The sequence below is a fragment of the Equus asinus genome, chromosome 4, assembly GCF_041296235.1.
Source record: "Equus asinus isolate D_3611 breed Donkey chromosome 4, EquAss-T2T_v2, whole genome shotgun sequence".
In the NCBI taxonomy this organism is placed as follows: domain Eukaryota; kingdom Metazoa; phylum Chordata; class Mammalia; order Perissodactyla; family Equidae; genus Equus; species Equus asinus.
In genome coordinates, this window is record NC_091793.1 from 21617813 (window position 1) to 21629940 (window position 12128).

Consider the following 12128-nt stretch of genomic DNA (forward strand, 5'->3'; position numbering starts at 1 on the left):
GGGCTCTCCGATGACAACACTTTTTGCTCTATTCTTCACCAGCAGAATCCCTGCTTACAGGATACCTCTGAATCAGCTGGCCATGTAGGAAAAGTTAACCTTCTCGCAGAATCCCTAACCAGCTCGCATATTTCTTTCCTGTGCCTGCTCTTGAATTACTTCTAACTCATTCTCTGGAGCCTTTATGATAGGGACCCTCAAATCCTGTTCTAGTAAGAGTCTCCTTCTGGTTTCTCCAGGGCTCGGATCTTCGTCCAGGTGCAGACGATAGAGCGGGGGTTGAATCATGGCAGCTACAACCAAGTGTGCAGATAGCCGTGTACTTGGAAATGGTCATCAGGAGCCTCTTCTTTAAAAGACTCACAACCAACAGTTCCTATGCTTATCTGGACCTCCCAATGCGGAGATGCAGAACCATTTCTTTTTAGGTTCAGGATCCCAGGGGAATAAACATCCTTCTCAGGAGGGCCTGGCCTGTTTCCACAGGTGTTCTCTCCATGGGATATAAATGTCTCTGACTTTATTGCAATCAAAGGAAGCACAGACAAGCAAAATACACCTCACCAAACCATTTCTGGCTAGTCAGCTGAGGTTTTAGTCCCTCTAAAAGCCTCCATTTTAAATGATTTTGCACACATGGGACATCCTTATTTTCCTCTTGTCCCTGGGTGACTCATTATTTCCCCCTCCTAAGCCCCAAGGAAAGCAAAAATCCCCCGGCATGACCGGCAGGGCTGAGCCTGTGGAACTAGAGGGGCCCTCTGCAGCGGGTCCAAGAACAAGAATTCTTTGATGGTTGATCTGCTGACGCCCGTCTTGGAGGCCAGAAGGAAGTAGCTTATAAAAGAAGCCATCAGGGCCTTCCCCGTCTCCCTGTGCAGACGTGTTTCCCATCTAACAGTTCATCCTCTGGCTGCTTCACTTCTGCGGAAAGCGACAACAGAGCTGTCTCTGACGACAGGTAACTAATGGGCCTCGGGTTCTTGAGTGAGATACGAGACACGGGCGGGAGAGGTGTGTGGTCCTCTCCTCCCGGTCTGGAATGGGCCTCCGGCTCAGCCCATAGCTACCCTTGGTGGGGCTGGCTTCACCCGCGCTGACCTGATGCTTTGTCTACCAGTGGGCCTCCTGCAGACCCTCAGGGTTGGTCAGTCCGACCTGGGATCCCCAGCCCCACCCTTGGGCCATGCCTTGAGATTTCTTCCTATTTTCCCCATGGGAACCATCTCCTCAACTAGAAGGCACTTGGTTTCCAGGTTTGGAAGTCAAATAAATATATTTCAAAGACTTACAGACAAACTTCACACAATTGGAGAGTCCCTGCAAATCCCTTAGATCCTTGTTTAATCAAATCGCTGTCCTGCAGGTCCCAGTCTGTCACTGTGGATTAGGCAGATTTCATTGGTCTCAAGGATGCTTCCCTCTTTTTAATTAGCTCCTCTTTTCCTGCTTAAGGTTTCTGGTTTTTGAGGGGAGGGATGGCAAGGAGAGGGAAGTAAAAGGCGGGGAGACAAATCAGGAGACCGTCCCTGGGCAGGTCCCCTTCCTGCCCCTGCCTCATAAACTGAGTGACGCCCAAGACCAAGGGTCATTTACTCTTCCTTCCAATTATTTACTCCCTGACTCTTCTTGAATCAACACCAGTCCGGCTTATAAAACATAACTTGTTTTTAGTTCAAAGCATGTCACATAAAATCTCATTTGTCCTCAAACTTTTTTTTTTGTTTTTGAGGAAGATTAGCCCTGAACTAACATCTGCTGCCAATCCTCCTCTTTTTGCTGAGGAAGACTGGCCCTGAGCTAACATCCATGCCCATCTTCCTCTATTTTATATGTGGGACGCCTGCCACAGCATGGCTTGATAAGCAGTGTGTAGGTCTGCACCCGGGATGCAAACCAGCGAACCCCAGGCAGCCAAGGTGGAGGGCGTGAACTTAACTGCTACGCCAATGGGCCAGCCCCAGTCCTCAAACTTTTTGTAAGAAAAATACCTTTTTCTTTAAGCATAATGTATATGTTGTATCAGACTCAAGCAAATTCTATTTTTTCCCCAACTCACCATCTCTGCAAGATCAGGTCCCCGCAACAGCGGAGACTCACAAAGCTTGGATGTCATAGAGACCTGCTTTCAAATTTCAGGTCTATTCCTTACTTGGTAGCTGGGGAACCTTAACTTCTCTGTGCCTCAGTTTCTTCATCAAGAATTCAGATAATAGGGGCTGGCCCGGTGGCACAGTGGTTAAGATCACATGCTCCGCTTTGGCGGCCCAGGGTTTGTGGGTTTGGATCCTGGAAGTGGACCTATGCACCACTCATCAAGCCATTCTGTGGCAGAGTCCCTCATACAAAACAGAGGAAGATTGGCACAGATGTTAGCTCAGAGACAACCTTCCTCACTAAAAAAAAAAAAGAAGAAGAGAATTCAGATAATAATCCTCACCCCACAGTGTTGCAGAAAAGTGGATGTAGAACGCTCAGCTCATCCTTGGTGTTTGACAGTTTAGTGTCTCTTTCTCAAAGCATTGTTGCATCTCAGCTATCTACTATCCTTTCTCATAGAGAAAAAATTTCAAAACTTTTTTTTTTTTTTTTTGCTGAGGAAGATTCACCCTGAGCTAACATCTGTACCAATCTTCCTCTATTTTTTTTTTTTTGAGGAATATTAGCCCTGAGCTAACATCTGCTGCCAATCCTCCTCTTTTTGCTGAGGAAGACTGGCCCTGAGCTAACATCCGTGCCCATCTTCCTCTACTTTCTATGTGGGACGCCTACCACAGCATGGCTTGCCAAGCAGTGCCATGTCCACACCCGGGATCTGAACCAGTGAACCCCAGGCCGCCAAAGTGGAACGTTCGAACTTAACCACTGCGCCACCGGGCCGGCCCCCAATCTTCCTCTATTTTGTATGTGGGTTGCTGCCACAGCATGGCTGACAAGTGGTGTAGGTCTGTGTCCGGGATCCTAGCCTGTGAACCTGGGCTACCAAAGTGGAGCACACTGAACTTAACCACTACACCAGGGGGCTGGCTCCTCAAAAATATACTTTGAAAGTGTAAATCCACCAAGCATATACTCCTCTTTAGCTTTTCAAGCCCTCGTTTTCCTTCACTTCCCCTGGGCAAGTGCTGGCTTCTCTCCACTTACTATGGAGCCCTGGCTGCAATGTTATCAGAAGGTACAACGCATTGTAATCAAGACGATCCAGTAGGTAAAGAGAAAAGATAACACTAACCAAAGGGAAGTGAGGAAAGGGAAGGTTGAGAAACAGGACACTGATTGGGCTTCTAAACATTGCTGTCTGCCCAGAGCTCGGTCCCCGCATTGCTCTCCTCAAACAGGAAGCCCCGGGACGGCCTTGCAGGGAGCACACAGGGACCAGCCTCACCCGAGTCTAGAAACAAGAACCAGCTGAGACTAGGTCCTATGAATTGACATGGCCTGTCATGCGCCAAGGGCTTCACAGTCACCCTTTATTGTCACAACAGCCTCATTATCATTATCATTCACATTTTATGGATGGGAAACTGAGGTGAGAGACTAGAGTGCGTGTCTGCTGGCTCGTGAGGCTGTGCTCTCTTTACTCACCGCGCTGCCTCTGCCGTCCTAGCAAAATCATGAAAAGTCCTGCACTAGTTCAGGATAATTCCTGACTAACTTAGGGCCCCCTCAACCTTCCTGGGAGGCTGTCCTTCAGCCAAGAAATTGACGGGAACAATTCTTACACACCCACAAAATTCAGGCCGGTTACTCCGCCGTCAAAGAGGCAAAGACTGCAATAAACCTGCTGACCTCAGACCAAGCAATCACGGGCTTTCAGGCAAAAGCAGAAATGGAAACAATCTCGGGTAATAAACTTACAAGCTATTATTCTTTTCCTTTCCCTTCTGCTCTCTCTTTGCCTCTCTCTGTCCCTCTCTGTCTCTCTCTCTCTCTCTCTCTCTCTCTCTCTCTCTCTCGATGTCACAATTTTCTAATCTTTTCCACCGGCTGCCTTCTCCACAATATATTCTACTTTTTTCAAGTTCTTTTTCTTTCTCCTAGAAACATTAGCACCTTCCCACGAATCTAGTTAGAAAAAGTGTCTCTAGAATGCTTTTGTTCTCAAATCTCTGACACTTTGCTTGTTTAAATAACACCATAGAAACATCAGTCCAAAACAACCACCAAAATGAAACAGGAAGGGCCCACCAACCCTGCCGCAGGTGTTCCTGCCAGCCCCACTCTGCCGTAAGACCCGTGCATTTCTTGCCATTTCCTCGTTTTATCCTGGTAGTTTCCTAGAGCGAGAGCAATTGTCTACAGAAACAGCATGAATCCTGCTGGCAAAGCCCAACGATGAATGAGCATTAAAGAGACCCACCCAGAAACACAAATTATTTAAATGCCCTATAACGAGGGTCGGAGGGGTGGTGGATGTGAGTGGAGAGCAAGAGAGAGACAGACATTTTACAAATCTCCAGGCTTCTTTTGAAAAAAAAGCTTTCTATTTCCTATTCACATCACCATTTCCCCTCGTTTATCACCAGATTTTATGGTGCCTTTGCGTTCTCTTTTCCTTGTCTTCCCTTCTGTTCCCTTCATGTTTGTTTTTATTGATTGGGGCTCCTTCATCACAGGTCTGAAAGTCTCCGTCTTCTCGCTGGGCCGTCGCCAGGCTGTGAGGTCTTTCAGCACAAATGTGCAGTGCGCTCGGGTTCCCTCCTCTCCCCTCCCCATCTGCGCCCTGCGCTGCCTTAATTCTCACTTGGGCAAAGCCCAGAGTAGACGACGGCACGACCACAGCCACTTTAATCTCCTTGTCACTTTTACTTATATTCCCAAGTACCCATTTATTATTGGAATGAGGGTCATTTTTTAGTTCATTGTTCTCAAAGCTTGCAAAAGTGGACGTTAGGGGCTGGCCCAGTGGCACAGTGGTTAAGTTCACAAGTTCCGCTTCTCCGTGGCCCGGGGTTCGCCGGTTCGGATCCCGGGTGCAGACATGGCACTGCTTGGCAAGCCATGCTGTGGTAGGCATCCCACATATAAAGTAGAGAAAGATGGGCACGGATGTTAGCTCAGGGCCAGGCTTCCTCAGCAAAAAGAGGAGGATTGGCAGCAGTTAGCTCAGGGCTAATCTTCCTCAAAAAAAAAAAAAAGTGGACATTAACCCGACTAACAGCTTGCCTTGCTTCATTCCATGTCTAGCCCTGAAAAGTTGGAGGTGATTACATTTTTATATAACAAGTCACCCCCTGAAGGTACTAAAAAGCTGCCAATAGAAGGGATGATATTGCTAATTCCTGCCAGCAAATGAATAATAGTCTTATTTTTTTGGAAATTTAGCTCTTAATTCAAGTTTGCTTGAACTGAGGAACATCTGTGTTTGCCTTGTCTAAAATAGTTCTCGTTCTTTTTAATTGCCAGTTTTGATCAAGTAGGGCTCTAAATCTTAGATGGTCAAGGTTGGAAGCGACTTGAAAGGGTGGTCCAGTCTTTCCTTAATTTACCGAGATGATAGAGAACGGGCATAGGGAGTGACTAACAGCTGGGTGAACTGGTTATACTGAGCCAAAAAGTCTCACCGAATTTTCAGGCGAATTATGCCCCCCAAAGAAAAACAAACTGAATATATGAAGATGATGCTCACAAGTCCCAAATTCTTGTTTCTAAGCTTGAATAGCCCCTGGGTCCTTCACCACCCTCCATGTGACAGGGTTCAGACTCCTTGCTCTCCTGGTCATTTTCCTTAGGTAACATCAAAGTTTTTCAGTGTTCTTCTCAAAATGTGTTACCTGGAACTGAACCCAGTATTCAAGAAACGGTCTGAGCTGGGCTGGGTAGAACAGACTATTTAATTTCTTTATCTGTACGGTAGATCTTGAGTGATGTGTCACACCGTCGGCTGTTAGGGAGTTAAACATTCACTAGCACAAAAGCCCAAGTGTTTCCCAGCATGAAGAAGGGTCCAGCCAGGCCTCACCACTTCAGTTCTGCAAGGGGTTTTTTGAGACGAAAATGTGAGGTTCAAGTTTAATCTTTTCCACTTTCATCTCGTTTTTGTCGTCCCCCGTCGGCCGGTGCCTCAGTTCATGACAGTTCGTTGGGGCATGAATTTGTCGTCCTGCCCTCGAGTTATCCTTCCAACTCCTCTTTCAGAAACAAACTTAATGCCCTTTTTGGTCTTCAGGCCGTCGTAAATGGAACATGGGCGTTGGGGTCAGACAGAGCTGGGTTTGAATCCTGGCTCCTTCGTTCACCAGCTCTGCGATCATAAGCAACTTGGTTATCTCTCAACTCAGTTTCTTGCCTAAAGTCTCCCTCCAGGGTGACCTTAACCGATTAATCAACATTCTTAGAGTATCAACTCCAAACCCACCGGATTAAGTGGTTACCTTACGGCCTTTCTTCACTTTGTTCTCTAGGGTGAAAAATGCAACCAAATGCCTTGCTGAAATCAAACGGTGCCGTGCCTGGGGCCCTTTCCTCATGTGCCGGTCTCACAACCTTCTAGGAAAGGACGATAAACCAGAACCGGGCCGACTGTTGTTCAGGGCCGTACTGGGAAATGCAAAGTGGAAGGAAGTCATCTTCTCATTCACTTTCCCTCTTTTTTGTTTTCTGTTCCCTACTCCTTATCCTCCTTTCCACTCTGTTGAGTTTCCTTTTGTTATGTCTTTTAAACAGGCTGCTGTCACCTCATCTACCCTGCCCCCAGTCTCCCTCCACTCTGTCTTGCCTGCTTGATGGAACAAGGACCCTGTGTGTTGAAGCCTTCTGACACACACTTTCTGAGGGTCATTTTCCCATTCAAAACTCGTCAATGTCATCTTGTCCGGCTACCTCTCAGATCCACTCAAGACTCTCCTGTTGTCATCTCAGGCCCTCAGCAATCTCTCCCCAACCTGTCTCTTTAAATTGCCTTCAGAAAACCTATACCCCATGCAAACATGCTTTAGTAAATGGCTTCTCATCATTCTCCAAGCACACTATCTGCGTCCTTGCCTCTGCACTGGTCCTACTTCTGCCATCTAACTCAGGCTGCTATGTACAGTTGTGCAGGTTGTTCACTGCACAAGGGCCCCTGGCTGAGGCTGCAGTAGGGGCTAAAAGCCATCCAGTGCTCTTCTCTCGAGCTGTGAGTCCTGGTGTGGGGCTGCATCTACCTAAAGTTAAGGGCACACTTTTTTAACTTAAACAAAGGCACCTGGTCTAACTTCAACTCCCCCTTCAAAGTCTTACTCAGGGCCTGCCCTGTCACAGCCTGTGCTCTCACTCTCTCTTATTCTTCCAGGGGACTCGCTGTATATGTCCCTTGCTTGCTGCTGCCGCCATGTCAAGTGAGGTGGGCAAGCACATGGGCTTTTGGAGTCAGGCTGCCAGAGTTCAAATCCTGGCTCTACCGCTGGCTATCTGGGTGACCCTGGGCAAGTTGTTTAATCTCTCTGAGCCTCAGTTTCCTCATCTGTAAACCAGGGATAATCAGAATGCCTGCCTCATTGGGTTCTTGTGAAGAATATTTGAAATATCCATCCTAAAGCACTTAGGACTGTGCCTGGCACACAGTTGGCACCCAATAGTTGTTAGTTATTGCTACTTTATGCATAGTCCTCAATCGCTCACACCGATTGAGACACGTGTGACTCACAGGAAGTTTGAATGAACGTATACCTCCCTAAGCAGGGCTGCTAGATAAAATACAGAGTGCCCAGTCCAATTTGAATTTCAGATAAATAACAAGTAGTTTTCTGGCATAAGTATATCCCAAATGTTTACCTTCTCCAAAGAAAATGGTGGAGTGGCTCATTGTTAAGAATAATGGCAAGGAATCATTTGACTTTCCACTCCTCGTCTCCATATCCCCCCCTGCCCCTTCCTCTCACACAGGGTCTGCCCCACAACATCTGTGACACGAAATGGGGGAGGGGCTAACCTGTGGGATGAGACCTGAGGTCTTGGAATGGAGCCTTTAGGTGCTCTTGTGGAGGTGGTGGTGTGCGTGTGGAAATACATGTCTTCTCCTTCTTATATCCTGTGAGCCACATCATGTCATATGTCCTGCTTTCTCTACCGTCCTTGTGTTATTTGCTACTTTTAATATTGTGTGAGTCAAAGGCATGCTTTTACCACGATGCGTTCTGGAATACTACATGGTTTAAGTGGGTTTTATATATTGGAAGTTCTGTTTTTACAAGTGAATTTTCTTGTAACGCATATTTGTGGTAAAGCAGAGATCCTCTAAGCCCTCTTGCATATTCAGATATTTCTCTTGTGATTATTCTGGCATTTCACATCGTTATCGTCAAACTCACTATCTGCTTCTCAAATTCTCATATCTATAACTTGTCAAATTTTTCCATACTTGGCACTTGCCCCACAGTAAACAATTCCCGGGCACCAGCCCCGGTAAGTTATCAGTAGTCCATCACGTACTCACCAGGTTGACATTTACTTGTTTCACTCGTGTCTGTGGTCCCGATGACAAATAATCCCGGAATCGGTGGCTGATCCCTCATCCTTTCTTTATGTGATTCGTGACTTCCTGGAGCCTGGTCTCTTCCTGGAACCACTGCAGAGGAAGCTACTACACCACCAAGAGTGCCAAATGTGGTTCTGTTCTTTTCACGATCTTCTCCTTTCTCCACTCCTTCATTTCAAATCCTTCATTATTGACTCCTTGCCCAGATTCTTGTCTCTCTCTCCTAACTCTGTCTGCATGGCCAAGAAGCAGCAATTTCTCCTTGGGCTAGTCTTCTGATTTTCTGCTGCTTGATCTCACTGGGCTCTCACTCTCTTTAGGTCTCTCAGGAGTGTCTCCTATGCTTGATGCATTCGCTTAATAAACATTTATGGGGCCCCACTTTGTGCCAGGCACTGTGCTCAGCATGGAGATCCAGAGTGGACCAGAGAGCTCGTGCTAGACCTCACCTGGCTCACAGTTTTGTAGGAAAGACAGACAAGTTGACCAAACAAGTAAAATCAGTGTGACAGTGGAGCCAGACCTCAAGTGGTTGAGGAGCCCAGAGGAATGGTTTCTAATCTAGCCTGGGATGGGTGCAGGTGCAGGAGGGACCATGAGAATCTTCCCAAATGAGGCGACAAATAAACTGAGTCTTGTGGACAAGTAGAGAGTACGTACATCATAGATAGAGAGAATGGCACGCACACATAGGAGCTGGGGAGCCCGACTGGCTCATCATGGCCGTTGTGGAGGCCAGAGATGGGACTGGTGACTTGGGTGGAGGTAGGTCATGGATGGCCTTGCAGAACATGCCAAGGACGTTAGATTTTATCCCAAGGGTGAAGTGGAATCACTAAAAATGCTGATAACCTTTGCATCAGGAAATCTTGAAGCTTTATGAAGGATTGGAGGGCAGAGTGAACTGGAGATGGAGAAACTATTGCAGTAATCTTGGCCAAAAATGATGAGAGCCTGAAATACGACAGTGAGAGACCACGCCCTTTCTCTTGACACTGGGCCTTTGCACATGCTGTTATCTCCATAGCAAGTGCTTTACATGTATCATCTCATCAAACACCTGCAAGAACCTGAGAGTGAGAACTATTGTTATATCCATCTGACAGATGAGGGAACTGAGGCACCAAGAAGTTAAATAATTGCCTGGGCTCACATGTATCCAAAAATGGTGGAGCCAGGATTCAAACTCAGCCTATGCACTTAAGTAACGTTGTCCCTTGTCTTGACTTGAGAGAATCACTGTGTCTTTTTGACAAATAGGGAGTGACTAAAAGGCAGGGAAGAACCTCGAGCAGTACCGTCGATGGAAATATAGTGCAAGCCACACGTAATTTTAAATATTCTAGTAGCACATTAAAAATTAAAGGGAAATTATTTTTAATAATTTATTTTATTAAACTCAATATATGCCAAATATTATCATTTCAACGTGAAATCAGCATAAAATATTATTGAAATATTTCGCATTCTTTTTTCTGAACTAAGTCTGGTGTATATTTTATAGTTACAGACATCTCAATTTGGACCAGCCATATTTGAAATACTTAATAGCTAATTTTAATATTCCAAATAAGTACCAAGAGCTTAGTGTGGCTAGGGGCTACCATGTTGGACAGCATGGATCTAGAATGGCTCTCGTCTTTCTTCTGTGGACAGCATGGTAGATGGCAATAACATTTTCAGAGATAAGGGAGTATAGGAAGAAAAGATAATGTGGAAGGAGTTTGAAATGCTTGTGAAACGTCTAGGTAGAGATTCTCAGGGCTTGGATATGTAGGTGTGGATCTCAGCAAAAAGGGCTGAGTAGAGATATAAATTTGAGACCTATTCCTGTGTAGATGGCTGTTAAGACCCCAGGTAGAAGGAACTCACACGGGGAGATGATGTAGAAGGATGGAGCCTTTGGAAACCACTGGAAGGAAGGGATGCCCCGTGCAGGTGGAGGAGGTCATCTGTAGCAGCAGGTGAGGCATCTCCCCTTGAGTGGGAAGGAAGGCAGGCAGGTGAGTGTGGATGCAGGCAGGTTTGTGTAGGCAAAAGAATTGGGGAAAGGCAGGAAGTAGGCCTTCTAACCTGGCAGGGGTTCTCTGGGCTCATCCCTCTTTCTTCTCTTCTATGGAAAAATGAGCCCTAACTTTTATATCTGACTGCTCACAAAAGTCTGTCTGCAAAAAGTGGATGAAGAGGTAAACAAAGCATAAATATTTGTCCAGTCAGGGACTAAAACCAAGACGGCTACTCGTTTCTCCTATTGCCACCTCATTCACTTGCTCTCTCTCATGAAAATTTTTATTTTGAAATAACTATAGACCCACAGGAAATTGTGAAAGTAGTACAGAGCGTTTCCTTGCACTCTCCATCCTGCTTCCCCCAATGGCGACACCTCACATCACCATAGCACAGTATCAAAACCAGGAAAGTGACATTGGTACAGTACTATCAACTGGACTTCTACTCTCTCTTTTACCACTTCCTAGCAAGAAGTACCCTGAGTAAAAAGAATCAGAAGGATGTAAGAGGTAATGTACAACCAGGTCAAGAACTTTTGTGCGTTCGAGAAGTTGTAGCTACCCCTATAGCTAGATGACATGCATCAGATACAACGCTAAATGCCACCTAAATGCTCAGGTCAAAAACACCTGCTTACAGCCATGTGTAATTTGCACCACCATTGCGTGCTTAGACCAGGCTCTTCACTGTCTGTTTGGCTTTATCTCATTACACAGAACAGCAAAGAAGAACAGACTGTTCCGTTGTTCTCAGCAGCATCTAGAATGAGGAACGTGTGACTCAGGAGCGAGAAGCGAAGTGCCCAAGCTTGCACTGCCGTACACCCCAGGTCTCACTGACCACAGAACTCAAGCCCCGTTGGTGACATTGCACTGTCTCTTGGTGGATAGCTGGTTCCTGCCCCCATCCACACAGCAGAAAATGGGTGGACTAGGAGGGAGTTAGCCTTCAGCTGAGGGACTCCGTCCAACTTTCCAGCAGGAAGGATTTTAGAGGAATCCACAGCACCCAACACAAGAGGCTCCCAGATAAATGCTGGGGGGTTAAGGGAACCAGCTCACAAAACAAACAGACCCAAGGAGACAGGCACCTTCCTCAAAAGCAAAATCAAACACGGAAAGAACCGAGAAATCTCATTGCTTCAAGGAAACGAAAACCAACAAGAGAAAATGAAGCCAACTTGAAGGGAAGAGGGGCTGTCCACCAGCCAGGGTTTGGCCCAGGCGAGTAACCCATTTATTACCAGGACTGGCAGCCTTCCTCTGTATTCCACTCTAAGTGGTAATTTGTTAACGGGTAAACGTGGAATGACTTTCTTTCTCCCTTAGAGAGAAATGAGCTCTAGTTCTCCAAAAACAGTATATCTGGTAAGAAGTAGAAGACAGAAAAAAAAAATATTTCTTCCATTAAGATCCGAAAAGCAAAGGAAATCCATATTTCTGGTAGCTGGGTGAAGAGTTGGGCCTTGACAATTTCTGAGCTGCCGAAGAAGGGAAAATTCAGCAGGAATAGGCTAGATAAAGGTGATCAGATGCCTTTAGGCTGAGTAATCTCTAAAATGACATTTCTCCGATGCCGGCTCCTTGTTTATTTCGTGTATCTACACCTTCCCCTATATTGTAGTGTATTATATCTGTGCTACCAGTAATGAAATAGCTTT

General features: G+C 46.2%; 2 protein-coding genes across 7 annotated transcripts in view; one reads left to right on the top strand and one right to left on the bottom strand.

Annotated features, from left to right (window-relative positions):
- The window catches only part of GRAP2 (GRB2 related adaptor protein 2), a 62438-nt gene that overhangs the window by 26037 nt on the left and 24273 nt on the right, over positions 1-12128 (bottom strand). The window contains exon 1 of one of the 2 annotated variants that reach the window (XM_070506845.1): positions 8417-8574. The exons of the other annotated variant lie outside the window; for it this stretch is intronic. Within the exon in view, the coding sequence (XP_070362946.1) occupies positions 8417-8495 (79 nt within the window). The 5' untranslated portion in view covers positions 8496-8574. Of the gene's footprint in view, positions 1-8416; positions 8575-12128 lie in introns of those variants that run through there. 2 annotated transcript variants of the gene reach the window in all.
- The window catches only part of ENTHD1 (ENTH domain containing 1), a 152502-nt gene that overhangs the window by 16299 nt on the left and 124075 nt on the right, over positions 1-12128 (top strand). The window lies entirely within an intron of this gene.